Source organism: Maniola jurtina, chromosome 24 (genome assembly GCF_905333055.1).
Source record: "Maniola jurtina chromosome 24, ilManJurt1.1, whole genome shotgun sequence".
Lineage (NCBI taxonomy): Eukaryota > Metazoa > Arthropoda > Insecta > Lepidoptera > Nymphalidae > Maniola > Maniola jurtina.
The window spans coordinates 4,897,092-4,917,120 of NC_060052.1; the positions used below are offsets into that span (position 1 = coordinate 4,897,092).

A 20,029-nucleotide genomic window follows, 5' to 3' on the forward strand; every position below is an offset into this window, starting at 1 on the left:
GTAAGAAAAAAGTAATTTCGAAATCGATTCCGATACATCAATTGCATTCCGTCATTCACTCGCCACTTTCGAAGTAATTTAATTTTAAAGGCCATGAAAGCAGCGTTTTACGATGTTCCATTTACTTTTAATTTATAAAAGCAAATAAAATCATAAATTATTATCAATAAAGGCTCAATAATATACCTATATTTAAAAAGGGTTTAAAACCTATTTGGAAATAAAGAAATAAAAATATTCATGTAAGCAATATATTACTAAAACAACGATAATGACTTTATAATCAACACTGAAGTTGTTAAAAAATAATTAAAATGTTTTAATTTCCCGTCGGTAATTACTAATTCCCACGCCTTTTATTCACAAAAGCGGTTTAAATGCTATTAAAGCTGTTTTATACTTTCAAGCATGTTAACTTTTTGAATTGACATTAATGTTTTTATTTTTTTGAGCGCTATTACTTACCTAAACTTTATTATCACCAAGTGAATGTACGTACTTCGATAGTTACATAGAACTGAACAATGAAATTTTCCACGTTGAAGTTGTCCTATGCTCCTAAATTTTACGATTAGGTAGGTACCTCCGTATTATCGTTACGTTTAACCTTTTGGTTTCATTTTGATTTATTATTATTATCAACATATTACGTGTTAATTGCAGTGTTTCATACACATTCATATTACTAAGCTTCCACGTAGATTTAGGTGTTCAAAAAATTCCGTGAGGAAACATTAATTTTGCGGGATAAAAGTAGCCTATATTATGTGCATCCCCGGGATGCAGGATATCTCTGTACCAAATTTAATCAAAATTGGTTAAACGTATGGGTCTTTAAAAATCCTGTGGGAGCTCTTTGATTTTCCGGGATACAAATTAGCCAATGCTATCTATCCATATTTTTCTCAAAATCGGTTAATCGGACTGGCCGTGAAAAGGTAACTGACAGATAGATACTCTTTAGCATTTATATTAGTACCTACTAGCTGAAGTCCGCGACTTCGTTAGCGTAGATTTAGGTTTTTCAAAATCCCGCGGGAACTCTTTGATTTTCCAGGATAAAAAGAATCATATATTGTGTTAGTCCCAAATATTATCTATCTCCATTCCAAATTAAAGCCAAATCTTTCTAGTAGTTTTTGCTTGTAGGAGTAACAAACACACACATGTACACAAACTTTCAACTTTATGATATTAGTGTGATAGTGTGATTGATTAATTAAAAGTATGGATGCCAAAATAAATAATAGGTAATTGACCTCGACGGCGCACTAACATTTTTTTTAATCCTTTATTTACTTAAAATTATATTAAATTTTATTAAAACAATTATTACAAAATACAATGCATTAAAGATACGTCATCTAAAGGCGTAATTTGTTTCGCTTATCAAATCGCCTTCACTACGCCCACACAACTCAACAATCGCATTGACTGTGCATTGACATTGCACCAAAGAACACCGGATAAACATAAAATGCATTTATTTACCACCTTTATTTCCTATATATATAGAGTTGCTATTCCTTTGTATAAAGGGGAAATATTTCGACCCAATTAAGAGTAATAAAGTTTTAGCGAAGTTTTACTTATAATACGTCGTAATGTGTTAAAATTAACTTCTGGGAAGTTCTGAGTACATCTTTTACGATCATTCCGTATATGAGGAGAATCATAATTTCGAAAAGAAGTTACCACAGGTTAGAAGTTAAGTAAAATGTAATATTGGATAGAATCAGGCGTTACTTTGCGGAAGTTCATGTTTAGCAAGAAACAGTTAAAAATTATTTTGCTATAATCCGCCAACAAGGCGGATTATAGCAAAATAATTTTTAACTGTTTCTTGCTAAAATGTAATAAGTTAAAAGTAAAAAAAAAATCAAAGTCAAAGATTTACATTGTACTTACCGAATAAAAATATTGGGAATTACTAACGAAAAAATGTACCTAATTTAAAGGCAATTATCTTATATATGCCACGTATTTTTTGAAGATTACTCAGGAAAACAAAAGAAACGAATTCAAGTTCCAATATCCTACAATTTGCGATTACAAAGTTCCAATTTATTTATTATATTTCAAATCAATAAAAAATTGGATGTAGCGGAAAAATCATTCACCAACTTCGACGAAAAGACAACAATATACGAACAAGTCAAACTAATAAAAGCTTTTAAAAAATAATTTTGATGATTCTTGTGTATCATGGACCTGTTTGCATGTAGAACGCCGTCTTTTACCCAACTAATGGTAAAATTTAGGTCGAATAGCAAACCAACACCAACTGTGTCATTTCATTTGTGAAACTATGCGAATAATGAGCGAAGATTTCGTACATTTTGATTTCGAACGCTCTCAGTCTGCGATATTAAATTTCGCGAGTGGCTACCAAATTGTTTTGGCAAGGCGCGTGGACCGTCAAAGAGTAATCTAATTTTACAAATGTCTTAGGCATTTGTCCCACCGCCGACGAGGAAGCAACTATAATATAGTGGAGTAGGCTCCTGGGTATAGAGTAGTATCCCTATAGGGTATTATCCCTATAGGAGTATCCCTATAGGGTATTATCCCTATAGGAGTATCCCTATAGGGTATTATCCCTATAGGGTATAGGGTAGTATCCCTATAGGGTAGTATCCCTATAGGGTGGTATCCCTATAGGGTAGTGGAGCGGTGCGGGAAAGGTGACAGTTGTCACAAGTTGACGCATCAGTGAGCTCTCGCGTCACGTCATCACACCTCCCTGCACCGCACCACTAGCGCACTTTTTTTTTTAAAACTATATAGACTAGTGTGTGGCTGCAATCAGACCTGCTAGCGCGCTTGCCTAGAAGTCGCCCATTCAATCATTAAAAGTGGGAGGGAAAACCGATCCATATCCTAGCGGTTCGGATTAGAAACGAGGAAGCAAAACGCTTCGTACGTGTTCGAGGAATTTCGACCACATACGGATGCAGACCTTGACGATGCCTGGCAGTACGATGGTAGAAAGGTGAAGGAGGAACCAGGTCAAAGAGTTCTTGTGCACACTCTGCTGTGAATCTACTCAGCTATGCGTTATCATAACGCATAACTCAGTCGATAGCTATGGGCATAACGCTGGGCCTATAGTTATCAACTGTTTCTTCGCTCAAGAGACGAAAAAATCGATATAATTTTATTCCGTGTAAACAAAAGAGATAAATATGATGATAGTTGATCGCTGATTTTGTACACTGTCGGTGAAAAGCAGCAAGAAGAGCTATAAAAGAAAGAACTTCTTCAGCGACGTTTGTTGGCGGTCAAAACGTAGTTTGAGCAGGAATTAAAAGTATGTCTCAGCGATCGGTACGAGTAATAATCACCCATTAAACTCGCACATTCGCTCACAGCCCAGCGACAAAACTATCTACAAACTCACTTCTCGTTGCTCGCCCACTCGTTTCTAGTTTAAAGGTCACCTCGTTTCTCGCTAATCGTTGGCGGTCGGACAACTGCCTTAAGCTTTCGTTCAAGGTGATATGACAGACCTGACAGACATGACGGATCCAATTTTAAGTTAGGAAGTTGGATTAAACAAGATTAAACGAAGTCTTCTACCTTCCTGCTTTTTGGCCAATATCTATAATAGCATGAAAAAATCGCAATCTGTGTTCGGCTTATATCTAACTTCTAAACTTCTCAGTGGATTTTAATGCGGTTTCCATCATTTCAGTTTTAGAATATCCAAATAAAAAAAATTGGCAGTCAATGGGGGACCACCGACAGAAATGAAAACTTAAAACTTTTTTTTTGGAATTTTCAATTATTATTGTAATATCAAAAATTAAAAATTCATAATTTGTAAATTAAATCATTAACATTAGATTAGCTATCGGCACTCAGAGCTCTATTAACATTAGCATGTTGGTGACGCGACCCTGAAGTTTTTACCCGTCCCAAAATAGGTAAATCTATTCAGTAAATATCTGAAGACCAATATTCTAATAGTGTAAATATGGGGTGTAACATACTTAATTATGTGTTAGTGGTTTATGCCTATTTTCTCGTCTGTACCAATAATAATAATCTTTGAAGCTGCATTGTCTAAAACTAATACAATGCATGTATGTGTACTGTGTATTGTGTAGTGTAAACAATGCTGCTACTTTTGTTACTAAGTACATCAACATACGAGTACCTATTATGTAGATTGTAGACTATTTTGGAACGCGATCAAATAGAAACGACACTGTATTCTCAAAGACTTTTCCTTTCAAATGGTATTTTTCAAGTGAAAATTTCTGTAAGCGCGTTGGGTGATTTTAGGATGGTAAAAAACTAGAAGTTAGTTCACAAGTTCGAACCAGTGGTAAATTATTTTGATGATTCAACAGCATTATTCAACAGCAAATTATTTGATGATTCAAAAGCACATGTAAAAGTCTATTTGAATAAAAATCTATTCTATTCTATTCTATTTGTGAGAGTTTACTTGAATAAAAATATATTCTATTTTATTCTAATCTATTTTCTCATTTAGTATACCGTCTAGGTAGATACGTTTTGACACAAAAAAACCGGTCAGGTGCGAGTTGAACTCGCACACTAAGGGTTCTGTACCATCGTGAAGACATAACATTTTTATGTGCAACACTGCAAATTAATAATGAACAGAGTGTTATCTATATACTATGTGATTAAGTTAACTAATTGTTTCTTGTGAACATTTTTTTGTGATGTAACCTCAAATTCACGGTTTTCGGATTTTATCCTTTACATGTGCTATAAGACCTACCTACCTACCAAATTTCATTATTCTAGGTTAACGGAAAGTACCCTGTAGGTTTTGATTCCCTTTTCTTGACAGACAACAAAGTGATCTTATAAGGGTTTCTTTTTACTTTTGAGGTACGGAACCCTAAAAATATCGACATTTCTTGTTAACTCTGCTAGTAAGCATGTTTTTAAATAAACTAGAAAAACTAAGGTTCGTCAACCTTACACCTGACAAGTGTCTCACAGAATTTTGGAGCATTTAGGGTATTACTACAACATTTGGAAGCACACCACATAAATTTAAATTAGTATGCTGAAGGAATCTAAGTTACGACTTATTATGGTATAGCGTTGTGAATTAAAACAAGACGCTCAAATGCGTGGACTCGCACCCTGAGAAGGTTCCGTACATGTTTGACATATTTTAAGGTAAACAGTCACTAGTGGTCACCCGCGGCGTGGTTTCGGTGGGAATTTTGGAAAATCCGACCTTATTCCAGTATTATTGTCGACATAGGGGAGTCCGAGAAACGCACCTCTAATTTTAAAATATCACTTACTTACGTGAAATGTGATAGCAAACATCGGGAGGAAACCTACATGTCTGATTTTTAGGCTTCCGTACCTCAAAAGGAAAACGGAACTTTTATAGGATCACTTTGTTGTCTGTCTGTCTGTCCGGCTGTCCGTCTGTCCATCTGTCCGTCTGTCCGAATGTCCGTCCGTCTATCCGTCTGTCCGTCTGTCGTGTCTGCCAAGAAAACCTATAGGGTACTTCCCGTTGACCTAGATCATGAAATTTGGTAGGTAGGTATGTCTTATAGCACAAGTAAAGGAAAATATCTGAAAACCGTGAATTTGTGGTTAGATCACAAAAAAAATTACAATGTGTTTCAATTTTCAAAATAAGATAACTATATCAAGTGGGGTATCTTATGAAAGGGATGTACATTCCAAAACAGATTTTTATTTATTTTTATGCATAATAGTTTTTGATTTGCCGTTCAAAATGTCGAAAAAAATACCCGAGTACGGAACCCTCGGTATGCGAGTCTGATTCGCACTTGGCCGGTTTTATTGTGAAAGAGTATCTACCGAGATGGGTACTGTAACTTTTCCTGTTTCTTGAACACTTTACCAAGAGCTATCAGAAAATACATATAAATAACATTATTGCAAGAATTTCGAGTTATAAACAACCCATGAATGCTTAATTTTAGTCATTGAGATTTGAAAATACTTCATAATTCATTGATAACGTCGTTTCCAAGAAAGCAGAGTCTATCTTAGATTCAAAGCGTGTATAGGTGAGTAAGTTTGTCTATTTTCAGTCTTGCGATATTGAATATCAACATTTACATAATTGTATCAAAGAAGATCGTTGACTCCCAAGTTCCTGCGGTTCGAAATCATGTCTCAACTCTGGGTTCTTTACGCACTGCATCCGATCTGAATCCGAGAATTCTCGATCCTTAGACAATAAAGGAGATAATATTATAATTACTCACATAATTCCTTCCCAAGCACCCAAGTTTCAGGCTTAGAGTTGACCTCCACCAGCGTCGTAGTGGTGCACACCAGCAGCACCATCAGATCAGCGATGCTCAGGTTCACCAGGAATATGTTCGTGGAGTTCCTCATGTCTTTAGTCTTTAATATCACTATAGGCACCATCACGTTCCCGATGACGCCCAAACACATTATAACTATGCAAAAGGTCATCGAAGTCGCCTTTATATAATACGGAATCTCTGCGTACTCCGTAAAATTGTTCGACATCTCGAAAGTCGAGTTCGAATTGTTGTACGTCCCATTTTGGTATTCGAACTTTTCGAACAAGTCCGCGTTATCCCTCGGGCTTTGTGTGACATTTTTGTATGTAGTTGTGTTGTACTGTATGGGTGTGTGGGTATTCGTGTGCGTGAAGTTTGCTATTGAAATCATGTGCGTTTTAATGTGTGGGTGGACATGTGAGTTTCACATTTTTTTCCGCTTCTTTGGCACTTTAGTTTGGCTTCGGTCCTGACATCAATTATTCTTTCGGTGATCTGAAACAAGAAACGACTGGGGTGAGGAACACTGGAAAATAAATTTTATCAATATAATTTGTGGTATTCTAGAATACTGAAATACCTCTATACTATGAATACTGAATATAGTGATACCTCTACTCTATAAACCTTTAAAGTTTACTTTAGGTGCAGTTATCTCACTTACACAGACATTGGATCTCATAAAAAAGTTTCTTAAAAATACTTTTAATTTGATACTGTGTTTCCACTTTTTACGAATGATGTACCTACTTTTTTGTAATAAAAATTGTAGTGATTATTCAGATTTAAATAAAATTTTGACATCATTTTGATTTATTTTGGGGGAAGTAAAGAATTCTCCGATCTGCTGGTGACATAATGTTTCAAAAGAATTTGTAAGATTGATGAAAGTGTACTTTTGATTAAACCTATTGGTTTTTTTATTAAAAAGAACGATTGAAAAGAAACTGCTTTGTGAAACAAAAGATGTCGCTAAAATTACTTTTGACAATACCATTGTTTTAGAATTTATTTCTTTCTACGAAAATCTACGATTGTCCGAAGTGTCGAACCAAATCTAGAGGTCTACAGTTCTGGAATCTCTACACACACAATAATATTTCACCGTGACTTTTTTTATTTATTACGCTTGGCTGCATTAGACCTGCTGGCAAGTGATGATGCAGCCAAAGGTGCAGCGTGCTTACCTAGAAGATGCCCATTCACTCTGGACTTGAAGGTACCTGCTACCTATCCATATTAACTTATCCATATCAAAAGTAAAAAGTCAATCTGATGCTTGATGGGCGTTCCATATCCTAGCGATTCGAATTAGAAACTGTCCGTGGAACCGTTTTGTTCGTCAACTTCTTAATTTATTATTTCAGAAGCATATTTTAAGTATATCAAGCTCTTCGTAAAAATGGCATTATTATTTATAAATTTATAATAATAATTAGCATATCAACTTTGTCTGGAATGTTATTTCAGAATCATCAAGCGAAAATTTGATCGAGTATTTAAAAGAAACAACCTTTATTTTGTCCTCCAGACTGCCTTACTAGTATAGACTAAACTTTGATCGTAAAATTGAGATTTTTTATAAAAGATAAAAAGTTAAGAAAGAACAGTGTGTATAGTGAAAAGAAAGTTGGACGAAGAAGTCCTTAACCTTATGGAGATCAGTTAATAAAGGTTTGGATACACACAACGCGAGACGGCAGCGATGCGCGATAGCAAAGTGCTCAGATATTATAACCATAGATATGATTATAACGGTTTGATGAGCGTGTGGCCTAAATCCCAAGTTGGTAACTTAGGCCACACATGTAGGAAATTTTTATCAGGCGCAATTGAAGATACCGAACTTTCTGTACTATGAATGAGAGGTTCAATGCCTGGTGTTACAAATCGTATACGCCATAATATCTTGTTAAAATAACATAAATAGTACCTATTATTAATATGGATATCTAAGTGTCAAAACTTGCACCGCGATTAAACCATCTGACGATCAGCCGTGCTCTTGCCATCGTGCCTTGCATCAGTGTCGTCCATTGATGTCGGAATCACCTTATTTCTATTTTTTTTAAGAATATATTAGCCATGTTAATCATGACTAATATTCCCCTTTCCCCTCCAACTAAGCGCAAAGCTGTATTAGGAGTAGGTACGATAATAGTGCAACGGGTGGGGTTTGAACCGCCGACTTTTTAGAATTCAGTTGTCTTCTCAACCTGTTGAGCTATTGAGGCAATGGATGTCGTCATTCTTTTTGTCTCTCCAGGCCCTTAACCTTTGGAAGATCAGTCAATAACAGTAAAGCCCCGATGAACATAAACATGTCAAGTGACCCTTTACAAAAAGCCCCATAAATCCGGCCAATATTTGTGCAAATCTATCAACCACACTGTTTACCTTCGTGATTTATGATCTACAGTAGTTACTGCCGTTTACACTATACGACTACGATACGATACTCATAAAACACAATAGGGAAACTTTATAAAAGCTTGAGAGCCAATAATTGTTATCTTTAAAATCATTTTTACGAAGCAATAATTTTGACAGTTTTTGCATAGGAAATCTGTTATAATGTTAAAATTCATTAGTTAATTGGAAGAATCAGTCCTAGATTTTTTTTTATACAATCAGAAGTGACATAATTCAGAGTGATAACACAATATTCTCAAAGTTACATTTATTTGAGAACAAGAACATCCAGAAAAAAATCTGCTAATCGTATCTTAAAGCATGCCGTATCGTTAACATGTTCGTATGTGCTAAATGATACATGGAGCTTATCTTAGAATTTAGGCATTCTGTAGTTTATGGTAGCTCTTTGAACTATTGACATTTTCAGTACGTATTAGGTACAATACGGAATTTTGGATAAAAATATTTCATTTAATCTATTCTTAGATACTATGTACATTGTACCTACATAGTTGGTACTAATATTGTAAATTCTCTGTGTGATACCTTTCATAGCTCCGCCACTAAACAGCTCTTTACGTAAAACAGAGTTTGTTCTGGATATGTACATAGGATACTTTTTATCCCGGAAAATCATAGTAGAATGTACTGCACCAATTTCAACCCCCTATTTTACCCCCGTAGGGGTTGAATTTTCAAAAATCCTGTCTTAACGAATGTCTACGATGTAATAGCTACCTGCTTGCCAAATTTCAGTCTGATCCGTCCAGTCAGTCAGTCAGTCAGTCACTCAGTAACTTGGAAATTGAACTTGAGATCTTTACCAGAGAGTTGAGAGCAGAATAGTGGCTATTGGTGAGGTCTACTTGCGACTCATTATGTGTGTATGCTGGCTAAACAACGTTTATCCAAGTCGAAAACAGAATGGATGACCGACTTGGACGACCTTAGAGGTCTGAATTCGACATCCGTCCTCGAAGAACATGTTAAGTGTGTGAACATGATACATCTATACTAATATTATAAAGAGGTAAAGTTTGTTAGTTGTTTGTAGTATAGTAAGTAATCTCTGGAACTTCTGAACCGATTTTGATAATTCTTTCACTAGTTGAAAGCTACATTATTCCTGAGTGACAAAGGCTATATTTTCTTTTTAAAATTAGAGATCCCTGCGAAAAGAAAGAAAGAAAGAAAGAAAGAAAACTTTTTTTATTAGGTCACTGTAACACTATATTGCATCTTAAAAACTAATCGAGTTATACTACATAATATTATACTTATGAGCTAAAATGTACTAAAATGAATGTGTCACATGTGACCAAACATAGTAAAATTGTAATAAACTACCCGTGCGAAGCTGGGGCGGGTTGCTAGTCAATCGCAACCGTGGTTAAACCTATGAAACAATGTAAAAGTCGAATTCTTAGAAATAAGGCGTATGGGGAAGGATTTGGATTCTGGGAGTTCCCCGGATTGCTATCAGAAAGGGTCACAGTAACTAGAAAACTTTCAAACGGTTGAACCGATTGTCTAGGATTATAGCTAAGAACACTCTCAATCAAGCCACCTTTCAAACAAAAAAAACTAAATTAAAATCGGTTCATTAGTTTAGGAGCTACGATGCCACAGACAGATACACAGATACACAGACACGCAGATACACAGATACACACGTCATACTTATAACACCCCTCTTTTTGGGTCGGGGGTCAATAACACTACGAGAGTGATTTGAACATAGCGCCAAAAAGTCGTCAAAACGATGCTTTTAGCGTGTAAATAAATCGTAAAACGTTTTACCATGAGGGCAAGTAGGTAAAATAGGTTTGCTAAATATTTATTACTGTCATAAAAGCTACAGTGTTGATTTACGCTTGCCTATTGGTTTTCTCTCATATCTACTGTTTATACGCACACGTTTTTTATCGTCCGTAAGTAGTAAATAGGCGTTTTTACTACACAGTAATTTCACTTTCTAGCTTCTTGCTATTTTTAAAGGTGGTTAGTGGTAGATAAAGAAAATAAACGAGGGAAAAATTTACAGCACTAGTTGTTATTTTTTTTACGTGGATGTTTGTAGCTAAAGAGGAGCATTTATAAAGTTGCTAGAGGATGCCCGCGACTTCGTCCGCGTGGATTTAGATTTTTATAGATCCCGTGGGAACTGTTTGATTTTCCGGGATAAAAAGTTGCCTATTTCGATTACAGGGATACAAGCTACTTCGGTACCAAATTTCATACAAATCGGTTAAGTGGATGTGTCTTTAGGAATCCCGCGGGAACTCTTTGATTTTCCGGGATAAAAAGTAGCCTATGTCCGTCCCCGGGATATAAGCTAAACCTGTACCAAATTTCGTCAGAATTGGTTACACTGTTGGGTCGTGAAAGCAGACAGACAGACAGACACACTTTCGCATTTATAATATTAGTATGGATTGCTTCATAGATGGGTATATTTGGATAGTTAGGTGTAATCTACTGTGTAACTAGTAAAATATAATGTAGCTATTGAAAGTAGGTACCTATAGTTTTACCGTGCCAAATAGGTAGAGACTTGACAGAATGTGCAGTATTTCTATTGCCGATATAACAACACAATATACTTAATAAGAATCTTAAAATGACCACCATGAAAATTAAATAAAAACGGAACTCTCCGTGTCAGTTTTTCAACTCTCCTAATTTATTATTTTGTTTAATTCTTGTTTTTTTGTGCTGCGAACGGTACCTAGATTTATTATACTAAAGGGTCGGAGCCCCGCTGATGTGCGGTTAGGGTGTCGACCAGGGGAACCAAATACAATCATCGACGTTGTTACGAAACTATGAAGGGATGCTGTCAAAGAAATTGGTTCAATAAAGCTCAACGGTATCAACGGACTGAAATCTGAAATATTTCAAATTCAAACACCCTTTTTAATAGTTTTGTTGACGCGTCATTGAAGGGTGAATGGGATTTTTTTTGTCATGTTTAAAAATATTTGAGTCTGCTATGCCTAAAATTATTTAAACCTAAATATAGGTACTTAGTACCGACTCTTAAAATTAAAAAGTCTAAATCAAGCTTTTAAGCTTACACGTGATAGATAGAAAGCAAAATATTTATAAGTTACTTGCTGAAGCCCGCGACCTCATCCGCATGGATTTAGGTTTTTCAAAATCCCGTGGGGACTCTGTGATTTTCCGGGATAAAAAGTAACCTATGTCAGTTCAATCCGTCAATCCGTTGCTCCGTTGTGGAGGACAGACCAACAAAGCAATAAACCAACAAACAAACACACTTTCGCATTTGTAATAATACTGTATGGGTTGTAATGTTCATCATGATGTTTAAGCAACAAATTTTTATTTGTTACAGTTTTCTAACTTGACTTTGACTTAATTTTTGACTTAACTAAATACATCACGATTGATTGTTGATATATTAGTTACAAGAGGATGCCCGCGGCTTCGCTCGCGTGGATTTCGGTTTTTTAAATCCTGTAAGAACTCTTTGATTTTCCGGGATAAAAAGTAGCCTATGTCCTTCCCCGCGATGTATCCCAAGTCTGTACCAAATTTCATTAAAATCGGTTCAGTGGTTGGGCCGTGAAAACGTAGCAGACAGACAGACAGATAGACAGACACACTTTCGCATTTATAATATTAGTATGGATTATATTTTAAGGTACACTTAAATGTATATTTCAGCCACATTTCAGCTACTATTATGTGGCATAATATCTAATTTTGTCACAGCCACTATGTTAATACTGTAACATTGCTATTTCCCTAGTTTACTCTATTCGTGTACCAGCGGGAATTCGGTCCTTTAATAGGTCAATGCACTGTCAGCAAAAAAAGTTGTATTGTATTCTAACGATACAGATCTGTAGTACCTACATTTACTACTATTGTACCCCAAGGCATTGCCAAGGTCTGCACCCGTACTTAGTCTAAATTCCACGTCTATTGGTTGATAATGAAGCTGACGAAATTTTATTAAGAGGGGTCTCTCCGTCACTCGCTCCATACAAACGTAGTTCCAATTTCATTTGTATATTAAGCAACCAAAGTCCATGAAATTTTGCAGACATATTCTAGAAACTAATGAAACACACAGAATCTGATACAAACATACATACATACATACGTACACACTTATTCTATGATAGACTGCTAAAATCATAACCCTTCCTTTTGGCTTTGCCGTAGTCGGATAAAAAATGGAATAACTACTTATTTCTTAGAATAGTCCCTACAAGTTGTACTTATTATTCCTGCGGTTTAAATACGTGTGGACTGTGGACCCATGTAAATGTACCTACATTGTGCTCGGTACATAAGTGTTTAATTAAAACTATCCAGCGTCGCGCAAAGTGAAACACATTGCGCCTGCGAAAGAATCCGGATTAGATTTAAATGTAATTAAGCTTGGATTCCTCTCGGGATGACCTGATGCAGCTCAAATTGAGTTTTATTGTAGCCTGGAACTCAACGCCTTTACGACACCCGCGCCGTTCTAAATATTAACCTTAACAGCGTATTAACCGAGCTCAAAACGAGGAGTTCCCAATTTGGAAGCAAGTACATGACATACATGAAACTGTTCATCTTGTGCCATGTGGGTGCAAGAAGTTATTATTAAGTACTTATTAAAATTACTACTAACCTAATTACAGTCTTATTCATAAAAATCCCTTAATATAGGTTTAAAACGTTCATTAGCTAAAATGCTCATTAGGCCTATTAAACGTTTCATAACTTTCTTTATTCATAAAGGTTCAATAAACCTCTCACAACTAAATTCTCGCTATAGGCTAGTTTCGCTTTGTTATGTTGTCGTTCTGATGAATTCATAGACAAAATTGCAAAAAAACTGGGCTCTACACAGAAAAGTGACGCAGGTGTGACATTTGTTTTCGAATTTCGGTCAATTGTCTGAGTTCTGGAGGATAGTTAGGTATTATCGTTCGGAGTTTTGTTCCGATTTATTTAATTATAAAAATGGAAACAGGAAGGAATTTAGAAATTAGCGTTAGATTTTATTATACTATTTAAAAAAAAAAAAGATGTATTAGGTAAAAGTATGTATTAGAATTTAGATACAGTACCTGGACATTCATGGAATAAAATCCTTTTTTTTTTTAATTGAAAATATTACAATAAAACTTAAAGCTAGCCTTATCTAATTACTATACAAATCATGCCCGTGTGGAATGGTGCCAAGAATACTGGCTGCATTTCCACGCTTGACAGCCAGGCTGATCCGTTGCGCCAAAAATAAGCCAGCCCTTTTTTTTACCCAAATCCTTCTCGGTTTATGTAGTTAGGTACTGAGCTGCATCACCGCCATATTTCTTACGTTAGAAGAAATCACATACCTATGTAAAAGAATGATTACATGAAAAGAAACTTCGAAATCAGGTAGAAACATTTAGGTACCTACTTCACGACGTCCGTCCCTAGCATCTTATGGCAATTAAAACTTGCAACTCTAGTTAATTACCACAGCCTTTCGAATCCAGAATAAATAACGTACAAATAATAATGACAATGCAATGACACTAGAATCAACCAAAACAAAATAACCTCACTTCCAAACAAATTATCAGCTGTTAAGACAAGACGGCGGCCATCTTATTCTTTAATAAGGGTTTATAGTAGGGTTCAGCCTGTTATAAGTTATGGAGCCGTTATTGAACACTTTTAGCACTATTGAACGTTTATGAATCATGTTTTTGAGAACTTTGCTTATAACAAGCTAATAAAGCTTCTACAAATTTTTATGAATAAGACTGGTCTATAATAGTTGTTGTTTATTCATTCAAAGTTTTGTTATTTTGTATTGTTGTAGGTACTCATTGTCTAATCGTTTCATTGCAGAAGATGAATAAATTAATTTTCTTTCTTTCTTTTGACATATATTTTTAGGGTTCCGTACCCGACTAGTGCCAATTGGATCCTGCTACTAAACCTCCGCTTTCCGTCCGTCTGTCTGTCAGCGAGCTGTATCTCATAAAACATAATAGATTAAAATTTTCACAGAGTGTAAAACCAAGATGGCCAATTTCTAAATAGCAGCCATTCAATTAAATTAAATATTAAAAAGTACCGAGTTTTATCTTGTAGGTGGCAAAGAAGCCTTCGTGGCGAGTCAGTTTACGGTTTTTTATGGCCCAGGACATGATTTAAATACTCTTTCAAACTCCAGTACAATGGGTGGGCTCATTTAAATATACCAACAATTGGATTGGTTTATTTAAGCTCACCAGTGAACGTTTATTTAAATGTAGTTTTAACAATTACAATAAGTGACATTCAAGACCTATTCAATAAAAAAAAATGATTCTACGCACATTCGAGACAGTCTACTTATTCAATGAAAAAAAATCAAAATTTAATTAAGTAATTATAATTGGCTCTCAATATTCTTACATATTTTTGTTACACTAGTTCTACCATATTATGTGATCTGTATTAATTGTGTTTTCTGATATTTTACAAAAGGCATTAACGAGAAGTTATGTACTTTTCACAAAAGTTGGACTTTAAAAAAATCCGATTTGTTAGACTCGTAATTCTGCTTGGGTAATATCGGAATTGACTTAAAAAGTTAGAACATAATCGATCCAGAAGATCGGGTTTTTCCCCGATTGTTCGACAATAAAAATCTAACAGAAAACGGAATAAATGTTACGCTTCCGATCTGTTAAACCGAGCAGTCAAACAGACCGGACTTTATTTCGGATTGTTTGATCAATCGAATACACTACAGTCTAACACAAAGGAATATAATCTAAGAGCGGTTACGCACTTATCCGATCCGAATCCGTGAACATACGTTCCGAAGTAGTCATAGAACTATTTATATGATAGCTTACGCACTAGTTCCGACTTCCGTCATCCGATTTCTCTCCGTCATCCGAGAGAATATCTCGGATGTGCCTCAGATTCAATTCGGACATATACGTAGACAGGTCAAAGATGTCCACTGAATAGCTTAGATTTGGATCAGAGAGCGGATTAGTGCGTAAGCAATATCCGAATTCGGTCCGAGTTTTTTATATCCGTGTTTTCACGGATTCGGATCGGATGAGTGCGCAACCGCTCTATATTTTTTTACCCTTATTGACCTTAACAATCTAGCATAAAACATTAACTGCAGTAGGTACCTATCTACTAACAAGAGCCGTAAAATTATACAAATCCCCACGTTTGATGGACGCAGTAAACATAAAATTTCGCGAAGCCTTCACTGTATGGCCACTCGTTGTTTATTAGTGAGGGTCTGTTTTATTAGGGTTCCGTATCTCAAAAGCAAAAAAGGAATCCTTATAGAATCACTCTGTTGTCTGTCTGTCTGCCTATCTGTCTGTTCGTCTGTCGTGTCGATCAAAAAACTATAGGATACTTCCCGTTGACCTAGAATCAAGAAATTTGGCAGGTAGGTAGGACTTATAGCACAAGGAAAGCAAAAAATCCTAAAACCGTGAATTTTAGGCTACATCACAAAAAAAATATGTTTACTAAAAATCTAATTTATACTAAGTCACATAACAATATAGATGGCGTCCGTAGTTTGCAGTGTTCGAGTTCTACATAAAAGTATTAGGAATACCTTGTATGACGGAACCCTTCGTGTGCGAGTTCGACTGGCACTTGACCAGTTTTTTTTATTCTCTCGTTGGTTAAGTAGCCTCTGAGTATCTCCAACATTCTCCTCGATAACATCAACCAGAACCAAGCTTTTTAGGGTTTCGCACGCGAAAGGTGCCAACGGGACTTTACTAAGCCTCCGTCTATCCGTCCATCCGTCTGTCAGTCAGCGGGCTGTATGTCGTAAACCGTAATAGGTAGTGAGTTGAAATTTTCACAGAATGTGTATTCCTAAAATAAAGGTACTAATATTATAAAAGGTTGTAAGTTTGGATGTAGTGGGTAATCTCCGGAACTAATGATCCAAGATCCGATACTGAAAATTCTTGCACTGATATAATATGGGTAGGCACATTATCCCCGAGTGCTATAGGCCACAAATTATATATTCCGCGGGCGAAGTCACGGGAAGAAGCTAGTCTGAAATAAAAGCTCAACAGTTCGTACGTTGGGTGGTTTAGTAGGTAGATACAATAAACTGAACAAACACAGTAACGCACTTAGGCCATAACATAACATGTGCGCTTAGACCGAATCAATATTACGATTATTTCATTGTTTTTCAATATAGGTTGAGCTTACTTTTATTAGTTTCAGTAGAAAAACGTAGTGAAGGTCAGTTTTTATAACCTACTTACTTACGAGTACTTATATACAAGAATAAACTTTGTTTTCTGTTTGCTTATGTGATAGCCTTCCTTATTATTTCAGTAAACGAAAGTGGCACGAATGAAATTTTTCCCGTTAAGTGAAATTACCAAAATAGATTTGAAAAAATCGGTCAAGTGCGAGTTGGATTCCCGCACGAAGGGTTCCGCACCATCGTACACGAAATCACAAACCAGTAGGTAGTAAAAAGCAGGTTATTGACGGACAGCACCATCTTGATGTGATTTTGTAAACTACTTATTTCGGGAACACAGATCTTTAATTCTTTTTGTGATGGGACAACATATTCATGGTTTTCAGATTGTTTCCTTTACTTGTGCTGTAAGACATTACTACCTGCTAAATTTCATGATTCTAGGTCAACGGGAAGTACCCTATAGGACCTATAGGGTACCTACTTCCCGAATTAAAACCAACAGTATAGGTTTTAATTCGTCCGAATTGGCAGACACGACAGACAGACAACGGAACGATCCTATAAGGGCTCCTTTTCTCCTTTTTTTTGCATTGTATGTACTTGCATTTAATATAAGTGCCTCTATAAAATATTTGCACGCCATCGCATGGCAAATGTGGTGATACTAAAATGAATACCTAGTTGTAATATCTTTGTTAACCTGCATTTAGAACAAATAAATGATTGATTGATTGATTGATTGATTTTGAGGTATAAAACCCTAAAAACTAGACATCTTAACAAAGGGTTAAAAATAGCACAACTATTCCTGAATTAGATTTGTCATTGACCAAATTAAAGAAAAAATTACAAATAGCATTTCTCTCATTGAGCGTGACAAATAAATTATCTCTTAGTACATAATTCTAAGAGCGATTGGTCGCGATCGGCCGCCTTGCCAAAACATCAGTCAAAGTGTTATCGCCTTGGAAACGTAGCTTGTCGTCATTATTTAAAGACCAAATACCAATTAATTTTATTGGTACTACCCAAAGACCAAAACTTTGGCGGTTTTGTGAACGAAAGTGACTTGTGAAAGTCTCAAACTGTTTCATCACTATCAACGACCCACCGCCGCCGGCCTAAATTGGAAAGGTTTTGGCCATAGTTTACCACGCTGGCCAAATTTGGATTGGCAGACTTCACACATCATATGTTCTATCACCGTTAAAGCAAGTGATATTTAATTGGTTAAAACGTACATAACTCAGAAAAGTGGTCACGATCGTTGCCAAAACATCAGTCAAAGTATTATAATGTACTTACATAACAATCAAAGTCAGTCAAAGTGTTATCGCCTTGGAAAAGTAGCTTTTCGTCATTATTTAAAGACGAAATACCAATTAATTTTATTGGTATTACCCGAAGACCAAACTTTGGCGGTTTTGCGAACGAAAGGGACTTGTGAAACTCTCAAACTGTGCCTTTACTGTTTATAAAATCTATATCACTGTTATCCTATTGGACTATTGGGACTATTGTCCACGTGGCTGTCAGTGTGCTCGATCTTACAAACCGAACAAATAAAGAGCTGAAATGACACAATATGTATTTTTATTGCCGCTATAACAGCAAATAATAAAAAATTAAAATAGACACCATGAAAATTAAAAGTATTATTTCTCGAACGATAGGACGGAACCCTTCGTATCCGACGCTAGTCGTCCGACTAGCGTCGGACTCACATACGAAGGGTTCCGTTTTTGTTAGATTTTTTTTGGAAAATTATTTAAGTATAGGTCGAGGTACGAAATTACGAATATCAGCTATCGGACATAAAAATAGGTAACAAATTATTACATACGCCCCTATTCCTCGTTAAATAATTTTGTTAAAATAATTAAAAAGTTTTTTGCTCATTCCTATTGTAATCTTTTAATCGAGTGCCCTATTTATACCTAGATACTTATAGAGTGCTTATAGAGAGAGAGCCAGCGCGTCCCAGACCTTCGTTATTGTATAAAAGTTGAAAGTTTCCCTGCGTATTGCCCCCAACACAGGGAGGAACGATCAGCGACTATAAAGTTTGGATCATGGTGGCAACGTCCTGTCAGATACCCTTAAACTTTAAGGACGTTTGGCAGAGGGTTTCCAAAACAATAAGTGCCTGGCGATGCATGACGTGATTTCTAATACTATTTCAAAGAAAACAAAAAATACACTTTATACAATAACGTAAGATTTTTCATACCTTTGTTACCTGTTATATTCCAAAACCACCATGATCCGAACTTCATAGTCGCTGATCGTCCTTGTATGGAATATGGGACAATACACAGAGAAACTTTCAGCTTTTATAAAATAACTAAGGTGTGGCACGCGCTGGCTCTTAGTCCATTATGCAAATAGCAGACTGACAAGTAAATTGCTATCTTTTGTTCATTGTAGAGGCACTACTTCGCGATTTGGCTTCGTTGCCAAAACACCCGCTTGTGTGTTATCGGGATGCAAATGAGGCGAGGCGTTATTATTATGTGACGACAACTGACAGGCCCCATTTCAAGCCCGATAGGGGCCTTGGACACATTGGCCAAATCACTTGGCCAATGAATACTGCTACTTATATGAACGGCTAGTATGCCTCAAGTTGTAAACATTGGCTCAAGTGCATTGGCTCAGTAAATCAATGACTCAAAATGTACTAGAAGAGTCTATAACATTGGACGACATAGAAATTACGGTCTACAGTGTATCTAATTATATTAATACATATATGAAAACAAATATTTAAGTTTTTAATTTTAAATTTTAACCACGCGTCTCCTTAATTTTTAGGGTTCCGTACCTGAAAAGGAAAAACGGAACCCTTATAGGATCACTTTGTTGTCTGTCTGTCTGTCAAGAAACCTATAGGGTACTTCCCGTTGACCTAGAATCATAAAATTTGGTAGGTAGGTAGGTCTTATAGCACAAGTACAGGAATAAATCTGAAAATCGCGAATTTGTGGTTACATCATTAAAAAAAATTAAAATGTGTTTCAATTTTCAAAATAAGATAACTATACCAAGTGGGGCATCATATGAAAGGGCTGTACCTGTACATCGTAAAACAGATTTTTAT

The 20,029-nt window shown here is 35.9% G+C and overlaps 1 protein-coding gene across 2 annotated transcripts in view; it reads right to left on the reverse strand.

Annotated features, from left to right (window-relative positions):
* Positions 1-20,029, reverse strand: part of LOC123877674 (thyrotropin-releasing hormone receptor-like) — a 105,658-nt gene that overhangs the window by 34,715 nt on the left and 50,914 nt on the right. For both annotated transcript variants that reach the window (XM_045924521.1, XM_045924522.1), the window contains exon 2: positions 6,246-6,785. In XM_045924521.1, coding sequence (XP_045780477.1) covers positions 6,246-6,681 — 436 coding nt within the window. In that variant the 5' untranslated portion in view covers positions 6,682-6,785. The remainder of the gene's footprint in view (positions 1-6,245; positions 6,786-20,029) is intronic.